We start from the raw sequence: 15,753 nt of genomic DNA on the forward strand, positions 1-15,753 counted from the left end.
TTTGGTGAGAATGATAAGGGCCGTTTTTTTCATTTCATTCGCATAAATATTAGTATTTCTTAGGATAAAGCTTTGCTTGATCAAATCACTGTCCGTATTATGTGAAGCATATGACAAAAAACAAGTATGTAAAGTTGAATTTTAAGTATAAAGCTAGCTCTCGGGAAATTATATCGTCAATTTTTTACAATGATGATATTTTACAACCTCTTTTTTTGGACACACGTCCCTCCCTGACAATCATTCTATAGTTTTGTATATCTCAGGATTACACCAATGAATCATTAAATAAATACACAAAGGATGAAACTATTGATGATAATAATACAATGGAATCAGAATATTTGGGGGCAGATAAAGAAAATTTAGAACAGTTCATTAGCCCAGCTAAAACTTACAGGTACTAGGTAATTAGGGTGTTGGTTCAAAAGACCTTGATACAAAATATCTAAAACAAAAAGACCTATTTTCGATGACAGAAGACCTATTTTCGATGACAGAAGACCTAAAAACATAAGACCCAGATACAAAATATCTAAAACCTAAAAACAACAGACACAAAAAAAGACCTAATATGTCCTAATACCTATCGATATAAAAGAAATAACGTACAAAAATAAAATAACAAATTCGATTAACTTTAACATAACTATAATAAAAAATAAAAGAAAAAATCTTCGAATTGTCAAAAGAAAATATCTTCGAAAACTTAACAATCAACAATGTCGTTTTTTACATGTTAAAAAGTATATTGTCCACATGATTGGGGAGAATTATTCTGACTTTTACTTTGTATATAAGAATTTTGGGGGGGAAAAATATATTTACACAACAAATTTAGAATAGGTAATATTTTACACATAAGAATTGGAAAGTTTTAATATTGTTCAAATAAGAATTAAGGACAAAATTGATTTTTTCTTAAGTATTGACAGAAGAATAATAGATAGTATATTTTAATTATTTTTTTTTTCAGTGGCTACCCCACCTACCTCCAGCATACGTATAGCAGCATTCAGAAATGTTCCCCACAGGAAAGATAAACACATTTTAAAGTTTAAAAGCTATCTGCTCAACCCAAGGCTACTTTTTAAAAAACTAATAGCTTTGTCTATGCTAAAGAAGTTGTAATATAGATCGGATGCTTTCACGAATAGTGACTGTTAAGCACTGAACCCCCCCCCCCCCCCTCCCTCTTTTATTTTGAAATTAAGTAAGGGTAGCTCTTTATATGCCTAACCCTAGCGGGGCTACCAAGTTACCAAAATAAGCTGATCTGTAAAAATGTTATAAAACCTATATAAGTAAAATAGATGTATAACTACTAGCTGCAATGAAAAAGTCGCTTTTTTTCCAGAGTACTTACGTTTGAAATCGATAGATTGGGTTTAACATGCTCAAATTAACAACTAAAATGTAGTAAAGATCCTCATTTGAAATGTGTTAAACCTTTTATCAGAAACCCTATCAATCTCCTCAAAAGAAACCTTTGTCAGCCAGTAAGTCGCCCCTCAAACCCTGGAACCCATCGCCTAAGGTTATCTTTTTAATAAAGTAACAGATATTTGTCTGCCTGTCTGTACCAAAGGATCTCGACTAAGGTAATGTTCGAAATTAACCAGAGTTGACTGCATGAAGAAAAGATATTACAATCGATTTAATATTATTTGTATGTTGCAACAGATTTTCATGTGCTTTGATAAAGGGATGCTTGCATCTGGCTGAAATAACGTTACCCAAAATCCACTCCCTTTACTATACCCACCCCTCCTACTGGATGAACGAACTAACCAATAAATCAGGTCCATATTAGCGAGCTAGATTGACAACAAATTTTCTCCTGTCATAATATCCAATTATTCACGTTTATTTCACCTCCATATTTTTAGGTTGACCATTCTCCCTCAGTTTTGCGAGCCAATGTTTCTCCAGCTAGAATAATCAAATCTCCTACTCAGTATATTAAGTAAGTATTTACGTTTCAGCGGCTAGGTGGATTCGTTGTATTATTCTTTTCCAAACCGTGTCATTACATTTAATAGTGAACATACTGCTGTCATTAATATTACAAGTATAGGGCTTAATAATTATGCAGTTAGGACTTCCAGACAAAGGTCGACTATCAAAGGATTAGTTGATTATATTTGTAAATTAGATAGTTGACCAGTAATATATAAACTATCTCAACGGATATTATTAAGCATGCTAGCCATTAATTTATTATTACTTGGATGTTGAACCAGATTTTTATGTGATAATATTGTTATTTTAAAGTGATAATCCCAGCTGGTTCATGTTAGCAAACTATATTGACGACAAATTTTTCCCTGTTAATATATTCAAGTATTCTATTATATCATTTAGGCAGAGGCTAGCGCACTTATGGCTTGTTTCACTTCATGGCCATCAAAACTGAAAATAATCCTATATTTACAATTTTTTATTTTACCACCCGCAGAAAACTACCTTCTCTTTGTTATAAAGAAATTTTACCTATCTCTTTTTTAATTTCAGGGAAGATAAAGAAAATGTGGGAACAGCCACGTCAAACAACAGAAAGATTAATTTTGCCGTTACCCCCACAGGCAAATCTTCACAAGGCAGTCTGTTGGCAACTCCACGGAGCGGGGGTGGAACCCTCCCCAAGACTGGACCAACCACCCCCTCATCTAATTCCAAATTAGTGACGCCCAAATCAAATTCTGCCTACAGAACGCCAACCAGCCTCGCTAAATCCAGAATAGCGGGCTTGAAATCAAGTAATATTTTTTTCTGCTTTATAGATTAAATAATTCATAATTCAAAAACGTTTTTACACACACCATTTTTTGTAAAGAAGTATTTTTGTTAGTCTGTTAAGATCTCGCTAACAACTGAACCGCGCTACTTATAAACGTAATTGTGTTTGCATTATGTAAAAGAAAATGTATCCAGCACTATTTATATCATAGCTGCGCTACTTATGAATATAATTGTGTTTGTGTTTAGACCAAAGTAAAAAAAATAAAGGTGGCATAAGATATTTGTCACCTGCCCACCTTTCCCATTTTTGTAGTGGTTCTTTGAAATCAGATAATAGCCTCGGAAATATAAACACAGCTAAGTCCCAACATAAGAAATCAATTTGCTAGCTGACGAAAGGGTTTCCACCACTTGTTGTTTGGATTGTACTCATAAATTTATTATGTTTAGTAAAAGAGAATGTGTCGAGCCCTATTGGAGAGTATATAAGGAACAACCCTGCCCCACCTCTCTATCAAAATGTCAAGTAAGAAACTTTTTGAAAGAAATATTCAATCCAGGGATCTAAAGGGATAAGACAATGGCCGATAAATACAATCATATTAATATTTACAGATCAGGAATATAAAGGGATAAGGTAATGGCCGATAAATTGATGTACATCTCCAATGATGATACACAAAATCCCTTTGTAGACTAAAAATAGTGGTTACAACGTTTGAACACTCAACTTATTGATCCAACTAATCAAAATTCACTAAAGTCCTCAAAGTGGTTAAGCCAATGAATAAGAAAATGTTATTATTTACTTTTGGGACCAGTGTAATAACATCCCCTCTCTCTCTCTGTATTACATTCATAGAAAACTGTTTTATCCCTCCCTAACTCTCTTTCTTAAGCTATGCATAACATATTATTATCTTTATCAGGAACTTAAGGGACAAGAAATGGACGATAAAACAATATTTACGCCAAATTATAATAAACAAAATTATCCTTTCAGTAGAAATAAACTATTAGTGGTAAAGTTGGGACTTCATAATAACGATTTAATAAAAGTTTTTAAGAAACTTTGGGGACCAATATAATTTACATTATTCCCTTCTCCCTGGCTCTTATTGTTAAATAAATGGCTGACCTAGGCTGTAGAATATAAAAAAAGAACTTTTTCCTGGGGAAATATTATTCTTTTAGAAAATCTTTAAATCAGGTCAGGTTTTAGGCTTTTTATGGGGGAGGGATAATTGAATAAAATCTTGTTTGAGAGGGAGGAGACATTGGACTGTAAATTACACATGTACCCAAAGTTTGATAAAGTAAATTAAACCAGAGCCAATTGATATCATATATTATTTACTTGGATCTTACATCAGATTTCTGTGTTCTGTAATTAAGTGAAATTTGTAACGTGCTAAAATAACGATCTTCCCCGCCCACCTCCTTTACCCCAGCCCCTTCCCTCCTACTTGATAAACGATCCGACCAATAAAAGCCAGGGGAAATAGCAACCTAAATTGACGACAATTTTTCTCCTGTCATAATATCCACGTATATTCTACATCCATACCAGGGCCAAGCTGGCTGTATGTGACCTGGAGTCCACTCTGGTCCAGCAGGATCAGCCAGCGCCAGCCGCAGGGTTTGCAGCTCTACCTGGAGGCGTTTACAAGGCAGCCAACGTTTTCGAGGTACACAACAAAATTTCACAATATTTTAGCGAAGCTTTCCTATAGGTAATCATAGTCTATCCGTTCGTAACATGTATAATTTTTCTATCAAACTGTGTATGTTATTCCTGTAACAGTTAGGTACGATTAAGAAAGCAAAACAACTGTAAAGTCGCTATCAGAAAAAGTCCCTTCGTCCATTATGATTCCTAGGACAACAATGTACAATAAAGTCCATAAAAATGTTCAGTATGTTGTTCAAGGCTAGATTCCAATCAAGGCACTGCAAGTTGACCATTATCCAATGCTATGCCCCAACAAATGACAAAGATGGAGAAGTAAAACAAGAGTTTTATGATCAACTGCAATCAATCAGAAACTCAGTACCCAAACATGACATGTGCCTAGTTCTTGGAGATATGAATGCTAAAGTAGGAACTGACAGGACTGGAGTGGAGAATGCAATGGGACACTTTGGCATAGGTACAAGAAATGAAAATGGAGAACTTTTACTTGAATTCTGTTTAAATAATGATATGGTTGTAGGAGGTACATTATTCCAACACAAAAACATTCACAAATATACCTGGACAACACTTGATGGACAAACAAGAAACATGATTGACCACATTATGATCAATAGAAAATGGGTCAAATCAATGCAAGACTGTTGGAGCTATAGAGGAGCCGACATATTTAGTGACCATGAACTAGTTGTCAGTAAGATTAAATTAAATCTGAAGCGTACTGGCCATGATAAAAAGAGTGAGATTGGTAGACAATATGATTCTTCAAGAATAAAGGACCCTGTGATAAAGAATGAATTTGTCTTAAAACTCAGAAATAGATTTCAAGTCTTAGAGGACCTAAATGACGAGACTGAGATCACATGGACTTCAATTAAAGAAAACTTTCAATCTACTGCTAAGGAAATCCTAGGACACAAGAAACCAGAGAAAAAGGACTGGATCTCTGAAGAAACATGGATCAAAATAGAAGAGAGAAAGAAGCTCAAAAACAAAATCCATAATGCTCAACATTTGGCTGACATGAGCAATTTAAAAGCTGAATATACTGCTAAAGACAAAGAAGTCAAAAAGTGCACAAGGAAAGACAAGAGAGATTACATTGACAATCTGGCTGAAAAGGCCCAGAGAGCAGCTGACTTTGGTAACATGAAAACAGTATACAACATAACCAAGCAATTAAGTGGCAAATATAGCAAAAAGAGTGGTGAAACTATCAAGGCTAAAGATGGTAAATTACTCACTACAGAAAAAGAAATTGCTGAAAGGTGGAAATCACATTTTGAAGAAGTGTTGAACAGACCTGAACCAGAAATTACTGCTGAACCAGAACCAGGACATGAAATAGACATAGATATAAGACCACCAACTATTCAAGAAGTTAAAGCTGCTATACATAGCCTAAAGAATGACAAAGCACCAGGACCTGACTTGATAACTGCCGAAATGCTTAAGGCAGACATAGATCTTTCTGCTAGGACTCTAACTGATCTTTTTGATAAAATTTGGAGGCAAGAAAAGATACCAACAGACTGGTCTAAAGGTATAATCATAAAACTACCTAAGAAGGGAGATTTAAACAATTGTGATAATTGGAGAGGAATTATGCTGCTTTCTATCCCAAGCAAGGTCCTATGTAAAGTTATTTTAAACAGAATTGATGAGAGAATTGACAATAAACTGAGAGAAGAACAAGCTGGATTCCGTGCTGGAAGGGGCTGTGTTGACCAAATTTTCACCCTTAGGACAGTTATTGAACAATGTGTTGAATTTAACAAGCCACTTCACATAAATTTTGTTGATTTCTCTAAGGCCTTTGACTCCATACACAGACAAACACTCTGGAAAATACTAAGAAGTTATGGTATACCAGAAAAGATGATAATTATGATAACTAAATTTTATGACAACTTCCAAGCCTGTGTTTCAGTTGGAAACAATAAGACATCTGATTTCTTTAAAATAAGCACTGGAGTTAGACAGGGATGCATTTTATCACCTATTCTATTTACATTGGTCATTGACTGGGTGATGAAGAAAACCACAGAGGACAAAAAACGTGGTCTCCAGCTGGGCATACTAGGACACCTAGAAGATCTGGACTTTGCTGATGACCTGGCACTGATTTCAAAAAAAACAAGGGGGGGGGGAAGTTCTGACACTTTTGCGTAAACAGTGATTATAGGCTTTGTCTTTGGAGATAATGGATAGGTTATTTGGCAAAAAAGTTTCCTTTTGGGATGTAGTTTTCCTATTTTTAAAAAAATTTTGGATTCGGCCTCCAGGTTCCGGTACTCCAGGCCTCCAGGTGGATTCTGGACAGGTAAAAATTGAAAATTCAAGATAGAACAAAACTTATTTAACAAAAGTTTGTACTTTATGGATGGTATGAACTAATTTGAAGAAATTTTTGAAATCGGGCTCCAGGTTCTGGTACTGCAGGCCTCCAGGTGGATCCTGGACAGGTAAAAATTGAAAATTTTTTATTTTAAAGTTAGAACAAAACTTATTTAACAAAAGTGGCTTCTTTATAGATAGTATTAACTAATCTGAAGAAAATTTTGAAATCGGGCTCCAGGTTCAGATGCTGCAGGCCTCCAGGTGGATCCTGGACATGTAAAAATTAAAAATTTTTAATTTTAAAGTTAGAACAAAACTTATTTAACAAAAGTGGCTTCTTTATGGATGGTATGAACTAATTTGAAGAAAATTTTGAAATCGGGCTCCAGGTTCAGGTGCTGCAGGCCTCCAAGTGGATCCTGGACAGGTAAAAATTAAAAATTTTTACTTTAAAAGTTAGAACAAAACTAATTTAACAAAAGTGGCTTCTTTATGGATGGTATGAACTAATTTGAAGAAAATTTTGAAATCGGGCTCCAGGTTCAGGTACTGCAGGTCTCCAGGTGGATCCTGGATGGGTAAAAATTGATAATTTTTACTTTAAAAGTTAGAACAAAACTTATTTTTACAAAAGTGGCTTCTTTATAGATGGTATTAACTAATCTGAAGAAAATTTTGATATCGGGCTCCAGGTTCAGGTGCTGCAGGCCTCCAGGTGGATCCTGGACAGGTAAAAGTAAAAAATTTTTACTTTAAAAGTTAAAACAAAACTTATTTTTACAAAAGTGGCTTCTTTATAGATGGTTTTAACTAATCTGAAGAAAATTTTGAAATCGAGCTCCAGGTTCAGGTACTGCAGGCCTCCAGGTGGATCCTGGACAGATAAACAGTAATTTTTTACTTTAAAAGTTAGAAAAAAACTTATTTAAAAAAAGTGGCTTCTTTATAGATGGTATGAACTATTTTGAAGAAAATTTTGAAATCGGGCTTCAGGTTCAGGTACTGCAGGCCTCCAGGTAGATCCTGGACAGGTAAAAATTGAAATTCTTTACTTTAAAAGTAAGAACAAAACTTATTTAACAAAAGTGGCTTCTTTATGGATGGTAGGAAGTAATTTGAAGAAAATTTTGAAATCGGGCTCCAGGTTCAGGTACTGCAAGCCTCCAGGTGGATCCTGGACAGGTAAAAACTAAAATTTTTTTCTATTAAAGTTAGAACAAAACTTATTGAACAAAAGTTGATACTTTAAGGATGGTATTAAATACTTTAAAGAAAAATTTGAAATTGGGCTCCAGATTCAGGAACTGCAGGCCTCCAGGTAGATCCTGGACATGTAAAAATTGAATTTTTTCACTTTAAAAGTTAGATCAAAACTTATTTTACAAAAGTTGATACTTTATGGATGGTATTAACTAATTTGAAGAAAATTTTGAAATTTCAAAATTTTCTTCAAATTACTTCCTACCATCTTTAAAGAAGCCACTTTTGTCAAATAAGTTTTGTTTTAACTTTTAAAGTAAAAATTTTTAATTTTTACCTGTCCAGGATCCACCTGGAGGCCTGCAGTACCTGAACCTGGCGCCCGATTTCAAAATTTTCTTCAAATTACTTCCTACCATCTATAAAGAAGCCACTTTTGTTAAATAAGTTTTGTTCTAACTTTTAAAGTAAAAATTGAAATTTTTACCTGAACCTGGAGCCCGATTTCAAAATTTTTTTCAGATTAGTTAATACCATCTATAAAGAAGCCACTTAACTAATTTGAAGAAAATTTTGAAATTTCAAAATTTTCTTCAAATTACTTCCTACCATCTATAAAGTAGCCACTTTTGTTAAATAAGTTTTGTTCTAACTTTTAAAGTAAAAATTGAAATTTTTACCTGAACCTGGAGCCCGATTTCAAAATTTTTTTCAGATTAGTTAATACCATCTATAAAGAAGCCACTTTTGTTCAATAAGTTTTGTTTTAACTTTTAAAGTAAAAATTTCAGTTTTTACCTGTCCAGGATCCACCTGAAGGCCTGCAGTACCTAAACCTGGAGTCCGATTTCAAAATTTTTCTTCAAATTAGTTAATACTATCTATAAAGAAGCCACTTTTGTCAAATAAGTTTTGTTCTAACTTTTAAAGTAAAAAAATTCATTTTTTGCCTGTCCAGGATCCACCTGGAGGCCTGCAGTACCTAAACCTGGAGCCCGATTTCAAAATTTTCTTCAAATTAGTTCAAACCATCTATAAAGAAGCCACTTTTGTTAAATAAGTTTTGTTCTAACTTTTAAATTAAAAATTTTCAATTTTTACCTGTCCAGGATCCACCTGGAGGCCTGCAGTACCAGAACCTGGAGCCCGATTTCAAAAATTTCTTCAAATTAGATCATACCATCCATAAAGTAGCAACTTTTGTTAAATAAGTTTTGTTATAACTTTTAAAGTAAAAATTTTCAATTTTTACCTGTCCAGGATCCACCTGGAGGCCTGCAGCACCTGAACCTGTAGCCCGATTTCAAAAATTTCTTCAAATTAGTTCATACCATCCATAAAGAAGCCACTTTTGTTAAATAAGTTTTGTTCTATCTTGAATTTTCAATTTTTACCTGTCCAGAATCCACCTGGAGGCCTGGAGTACCGGAACCTGGAGGCCGAATCCAAAAATTTCTTCAAATTAGTTAATACCATCCATAAAGTACCAACTTTTGTTAAATAAGTTTTGTTCTAACTTTAAAATTAAAAATTTTCAATTTTTACCTGTCCAGGATCCACCTGGAGGCCTGCAGTACCAGAACCTGGAGCCCGATTTCAAAAATTTCTTCAAATTAGTTCATACCATCCATAAAGTACCAACTTTTGTTAAATAAGTTTTGTTCTATCTTGAATTTTTTTTTTTATCTGTCCAGAATCCACCTGGAGGCCTGGAGTACCGGAACCTGGAGGCCGAATCCAAAATTTTTTTGAAAATAGGAAAACTACATCCTAAAATAAAACTTTTTTGCCAAATAACCTATCCATTATCTCCAAAGACAAAGCCTATAATCACTGTTTACGCAAAAGTGTCAGAACTTCCCCCCCCCCCTTAAACATCTACAAGCTAAGACAGATAGACTAGTCAAATATGCAGGACAAGTCGGGCTCTTTGTTAATGTCAAGAAGACTGAAATTATGAATATACCTACAAACCCTGATCAAACTATAACAATAAATGGTGAACAATTGAAACAAAGCAACAAATTCACCTATCTGGGGAGTGTTATCAGCAGTGAAAATGGCTCAAAAGCTGATATTAAAACCAGGATTGATAAGGCTAGGGTTGCTTTCAACAGTCTACACAACGTTTGGAATTCAAAGAAACTTGCTCTGAAAACAAAAATCAGACTTTACAACAGTAATGTGAAATCAGTTCTTCTCTATGGAGCGGAATGCTGGAGAACTGTGAAAACTGAAACAAATCAACTTAATGCATTTCACAATAGCTGCCTAAGAAGAATTTGCAAAATATTCTGGCCAAACAAAATATCAAACCTTGAGCTGTATGCTAAGACCAAGTGCAATAGTATTGAAGCAGAAGTGAAATATAAAAGACTAAGGTGGCTAGGACATGTGCTCAGAATGGAACAAAATAGGTTTCCAAAAAAGTGCTTAAAATGGAACCCCACCACTGGTAAACGTAATCGGGGACAACCAAAAATGACCTGGAGGCGGAGCACTGAAAAGGACCTCTTTAATTTGGAATTAACATGGGGAGAAGCTGAGAAACTTGCCAAAGACAGCAGGAATTCATGGAGGAACAAGGTGTCCGTATTCTCTGGCCTTCACAGTCAAAAAGAGAGATGCGTCTGATGATGATGTTGTTCATAAACAGTATCCTGCATTTTCAATTTTGCAACAAATTTATCTAAGATTTAGTTTAGACTTCAAAATTGATATTCTGCTTTTTAAGTTGTGACAATCTACAAGAGTTATTGTCCGTTTGTCCTTCCTTCTAATTCTAGCCTCGCTTTTATGATTGTTGAATTGTTTAATAGAAATTACAGAAAAAAATAAATAATGATATACTTCGTATTTGCTAGGGATTTCGCCCCTAGTATCTAGGAGCTTTTTATTTAAAAGGATTAGAAAAAAAACCTAAAAGGGTTAAAAATTTGTGTATTTTCTTGTGTGGAACCATTTTTTCGAATGCGCTTATGAAGCCAAACCGTTCTTAATTATGAGAAAATGTAAATATTTGAAATGGTTATAATTAAAAACAGATTGACAATAAGAGCATTTTACTAGATGTTTACAAATAACTTTACGGAAAATACGTTGAAAAATGACCCCCTTCATCAAAATATTAATATTCTGCTTATTGAGGATGTTGAGTATGACCACACTCAGAAGGACTTCAACCTGCACCAGGCCTTGGGGCAGGAACAGACCCTGGTCAAGATCACAAGACATGTCGACAGGTAACAATTACATTCCAGTGGGGCGTATAAACCGATTAATATCCGCTGAAAAATAAAAATAAGAATGATAAGTTTTGTTATGTGGGCCTTAGGCCCCTCGGAGCTAACAAAACAGGTTTTAATCCTATAATATTCCATTTTGATATCCGCATAAAGCTGTCAATAATACGAATCGATAAATTACTATTCAATTCATTCATTTCTACTTGTTGTGTTATCATAAGTGTTATTGGGAACCATTGTTCCTCTTTTCCATAACTTTTTTGTTCTTAGTAAAGAATGTATTCTGTATTTGCAGGGTTCGAGTGCCTAAAAGTATAGTAGAAGAATATTCATCGGCTGCAGATGGTAAAATCCCAGTAGCAGCTACCACCAGCAGCAGCAGTAAAATTCCGGTGCCAGCGGCGGCAGCAGCTGCTACAACTCTTCCAGGTATAAACGGTTTGTTTTTAAACTGAAAACCAGGGAGGGAGTGAAATTGGACTGTAAAAAATTATACTGTTACCCAATGTTTTTAACCACTTTCTCTCATCCCTTGGCTTATTACGTGGACTTTGATAATGATTGGTTAGTTCGAGCTAGCAGTGTTAAAAATTGTCAACCAATAATTTTTATCTATTCCGAATAAGGGGGACGTAACTGAAGCTTTTTTGAGGCAGGGGGGGGCGGTTTTCTCGGGAACCCTTTGATGAACCGTGTAAATATTTTGGACTTAAGCTTTTATGGGCATGAACATCTTATGGTTTCCAAGTCAACCCCCTACCCCCACTCCCCAGCCCCCGGGGCTCAAAACCCCCCTAAAAATGAACCTAACCTTAATTTTCTCAGAAACCATTTGACCAATAGGGATGATTTCTTAAACTTAAGCTTTTATGCTTGTAAACGAACTTCAAGTTTAGAAGTCAACCCCCTGCCGCCAAACCCTAGCCCTCCAGGGCTCAAAAAAACCCTAAAAATGAACCTAACCTAAATTTTCTCAGAAACCATTTTACTAATAGGGATGATTTCTTAAACTTAAGCTTTTATGCTTATAAACAAACTTCAAGTTTAGTAGTCAACCCCCTACCGCCAACCCCTAGCCCTCCGGGGCTCTAAAAACCCCTAAAAATGAACCTAACCTTAATTTTCTCAGAAACCATTTGACCAATAGGGATGATTTCTTACACTTAAGCTATTATGCTTATAAACGAACTTCTAGTTAAGAAGTCACCCCACTGCCGCCAACCCCTAGCCCTCTGGGGCTCAAAAGAACTTTAAAAATAAACATAACCTTACTTTTCTCAGTAACCATTTGATAAATAGAAATGATTTCTTAACCTTAAGCTTTTATGGTTATAAACTAACTAATGGTTTAGAAGCTACCCCCCTGTCTCCAACCCTTAGCCCTCCGGGGCTCAAAAAACCCTAAAAATGAACCTAACCTTCATTTTCTCAGAAACAATTTGACCAATAGGGATGATTTCTTGAACTTAAGCTTTTATGCTTGTAAACGAACTTCAAGTTTAGAAGTCACCCCCCTGCCTCAAACCCCTAGCCCTCCGGCCTAAAAAAAACTCTAAAAATGAACCTAACCTTAATTTTCTCAGAAACCATTTGACCAATAGGGATGATTTCTTAAACTAAAGCTTTTATGCTTATAAACAAACTTCTAGTTTAGAAGTCACCCCTTTGACCTTTAGGCAACCAACACTTAGAAACGAGTGTTTTCTCTTACTGTTTATATCATGTGCTTGACTTAACAGCAGGTTCTACCATTTCAACGCGATGTGGTAAAGACATGAAATTTTCTCGATTTTCAGCAAGGTTCTGATCAGTGAGCAACTCCCAAAAATTGTAATTTTCTACTAGCTACTCCATGTTAGTTGGCCATGACCTACGGCCTCTCGGGGCATACAAAACTGGAATTGGTCATATTATTATCTATATTTCTATCTGTTGCAGGTATAAGTTGGAACGATGATGACCTGGTGCGCGCCACAACTGTCGACAACTGTCGGTTCAATACTCCGTCCACTGCCAGGGACAAGATGCCCATCAAATCTCTTCTCAAAAGAACTCAGGTCTGTATAATAGATTTATTGTTTAGATATCTAGAAGATCTTTATTTGATATCTAATGTTCACACTAAGGGTGTAGGATATAAACAGAAGTCGATGGGGGGGGGGGGGAGGGGGGGGGGATTAATTGATGGTTTTGATGTGGTTGGCATTTTCTTTTAAAGGTTGTATGAACCCTCCCCACCAAACTAGCAGTATACAAAATTTTCCATAAAAACTCTTATTTGCAGAAGGGGCAAGTTTGGTAATTATAATTGGAAATGTACAATACATTAATTTATCCTCCGTTGTCTTATCCCTTAAGAATAAATTATCCCTTCTTAATATTACAATAATGGATTTAGGATAAACGTGGATATATTGACAGGGGAATTTATCTAGTTAACATGGACTTCATATATTGGTCAGTTCGTTTATCTAGGAGGGGAGAAGGTGATGTAAAGTAGGTGGAACGGGGGTATCGTTATTTTAGCCAGCTGCGAGAACCACTCAATCAGAGTATATGAAAATCTGGTGTAACATCCAAGTAATATATATATTATTTATATTTTCAGAGAAATTCTGGCCTCTTCGATGAATCCATGATGGACCAGTCCATCCACCAGACAGAGGTCGTGGTCCGTCTCAACTCTAGGGGTAAGGGTGGAGCCGGAGTGGGGCGAGGGGGCGCCACCAGGGGGGTGGGCGGAGCTAAGGTTATGCGGGGTGGAGCTGGGGGTAAGAGGGGGCGTGGGGGTAAAGCTAAATGATGGATTGGCCGTTTTGAAAATAATGTTTATGTATAAAAAATGAAGATTTGTCACAAAGCAGCAGTAATCTTAACATTTTTAGACTAAATGTTAATTAAATATTAATTTTAATTTTTAAAATCACTTTGATATAAACAAAGCGTTTGACTCAATACAAAATCTTCTTTTCGCTTAAATGTATGCAAGAGCATTATATACTAATATTATTTATTTAGCCCATATTAATATAATACACTCAGGGGGGGGGGGGACATTGGATTTTGTATGAAAATAGTACCCAAAATTTTTACAAAGACAATCTTTCTTTCATAGACTGAAATAAATTAGGGTACTACTAAACATTGATTTGTTGGTTTGGACTAGCAAAGTTCAAGAATATCAAACTAAAGAAGGGGTTATTTTGTTAATTCTTCTTGGGAATATACATTAATTGATCGTCCATTGTCTCCTCCCTACGTTTTTTTAAATGCTGTTGCAAGTTATCGTACTTATCTAGCGATAAATTACTCATTTTATTTATTAGACTTGTTTTAATAGTTATTTATCGCATCTTATTTTAGACAGCTTTTCGCGGATATTAAAATGAAAAATTATTAAATTAAACCTGGATTAACAATTTTAATGATTTTTATGTTAATATTCGTGGAAAATTGTTTGTAAAACGATGCTATACATGTTTTTTTTGTATGACTGAGAACCGGTTATAATCTAGCGGATATTAATCGGTTTCGAAGCCATACTGGCAAAGCTTTTATATAGTTTTGACAGTATTAAGGTTATTTTTTGTTGTGTTTTAAATATTTTAACAAATCAATAGGTCATTCAGGATGTTCTAATTTGTGTTTAAAAATCTTTGTAGTTCGTAATAATATACGTCTCAGAACCAGCGGAAATCAATCGTTTTCGGAGCCATAACGGAATTAATCATATATTTTGACTTGTATCTATTAGTTTTCTTTTAAATTAAACTATATACATATTTGACTCATTTTAAAGTTTATTTTTACTGTATTAAATTAATGTGTTTAAAGCAGCTTTTATAATGTTTTATAACATTTGACTTGATGTAGTATTAAAAGCGAATAATTCCTACTTCAACTTTTTAAATTTATATGTCAATTTTCTAATTAAAGAAGGGCTCGGCAGCTGCGCACAAGACTCAAACATAAACCCGCTTATGTGCAAAAATAAATCCGAATTATGGATTGTTTGATTAGGAACAGGTTTAGACATGCAGCTTAATTTTAAAGCAATAATATGACGATTTCACTGAGGCTTACACGGGGCTGCCGAGCCCTGATAAAAGGTTTATTTTAATTATCTTAATAAAAATCTTTCTTTAATTATATGTATCGCTTTTGACGCTGTAAGTGAACGTTGACTATATAACCATAATTTTTTGTAATATGAACCTATATTTTTGTAAAATATATAAATTATTTTTATGTAATAAACCGGTTTTTTTTCTCTGTAATCAAAGGTTTTGATATTATATTTACGCAAGGAAAATTTTCAATTAATCTGAGATCATTAAAGCAATGCAATGGAATATTTGTCTGTGCGTTTAAGTTATGAAAGATCTAACTAATCGCTGAAACGATGGTTCTCTACTGAGCAGGTTTCGTGATTTTCTATGTCCTCTCTCTTTCTCTACCCCTCTCTTTTATGAAACTGAACGTCTGCTCTATAACTCACTTTGTCTGTTTGTCTATCCAGTTTTTGTTGTGCTT

At 34.8% G+C, this 15,753-nt stretch overlaps 1 protein-coding gene and 1 long non-coding RNA gene across 6 annotated transcripts in view; one reads left to right on the top strand and one right to left on the bottom strand.

Moving 5' to 3' along the window:
• The window catches only part of LOC145328719 (uncharacterized), a 152,061-nt gene extending 136,584 nt beyond the window's left edge, over window positions 1-15,477 (top strand). For 3 of the 5 annotated variants that reach the window (XM_080172519.1, XM_080172521.1, XM_080172520.1), the window contains 11 exons: window positions 267-400; window positions 977-1,031; window positions 1,457-1,537; window positions 1,890-1,966; window positions 2,515-2,759; window positions 3,193-3,268; window positions 4,313-4,430; window positions 11,123-11,217; window positions 11,516-11,649; window positions 13,159-13,277; window positions 13,829-14,922. In XM_080172519.1, coding sequence (XP_080028645.1) covers window positions 267-400; window positions 977-1,031; window positions 1,457-1,537; window positions 1,890-1,966; window positions 2,515-2,759; window positions 3,193-3,268; window positions 4,313-4,430; window positions 11,123-11,217; window positions 11,516-11,649; window positions 13,159-13,277; window positions 13,829-14,023 — 1,329 coding nt within the window. In that variant the 3' untranslated portion in view covers window positions 14,024-14,922. Of the gene's footprint in view, window positions 1-266; window positions 401-976; window positions 1,032-1,456; window positions 1,538-1,889; window positions 1,967-2,514; window positions 2,760-3,192; window positions 3,269-4,312; window positions 4,431-11,122; window positions 11,218-11,515; window positions 11,650-13,158; window positions 13,278-13,828; window positions 14,923-14,974 lie in introns of those variants that run through there. The other 2 variants (XR_013882562.1, XR_013882563.1) reach the window with 2 other exon arrangements.
• On the bottom strand, window positions 8,940-9,733 carry LOC145327815 (uncharacterized). Its single transcript, XR_013882250.1, has 3 exons — window positions 9,228-9,733; window positions 9,077-9,137; window positions 8,940-9,007 (listed from the first exon to the last, which is right to left on the bottom strand). It is a non-coding gene; the product is annotated as an uncharacterized LOC145327815 (long non-coding RNA).
• Window positions 15,478-15,753: the final 276 nt, after the last annotated feature.

This window comes from Acartia tonsa, chromosome 9 (assembly GCF_053477335.1).
Source record: "Acartia tonsa isolate MP-2025a chromosome 9, ASM5347733v1, whole genome shotgun sequence".
NCBI lineage: Eukaryota > Metazoa > Arthropoda > Copepoda > Calanoida > Acartiidae > Acartia > Acartia tonsa.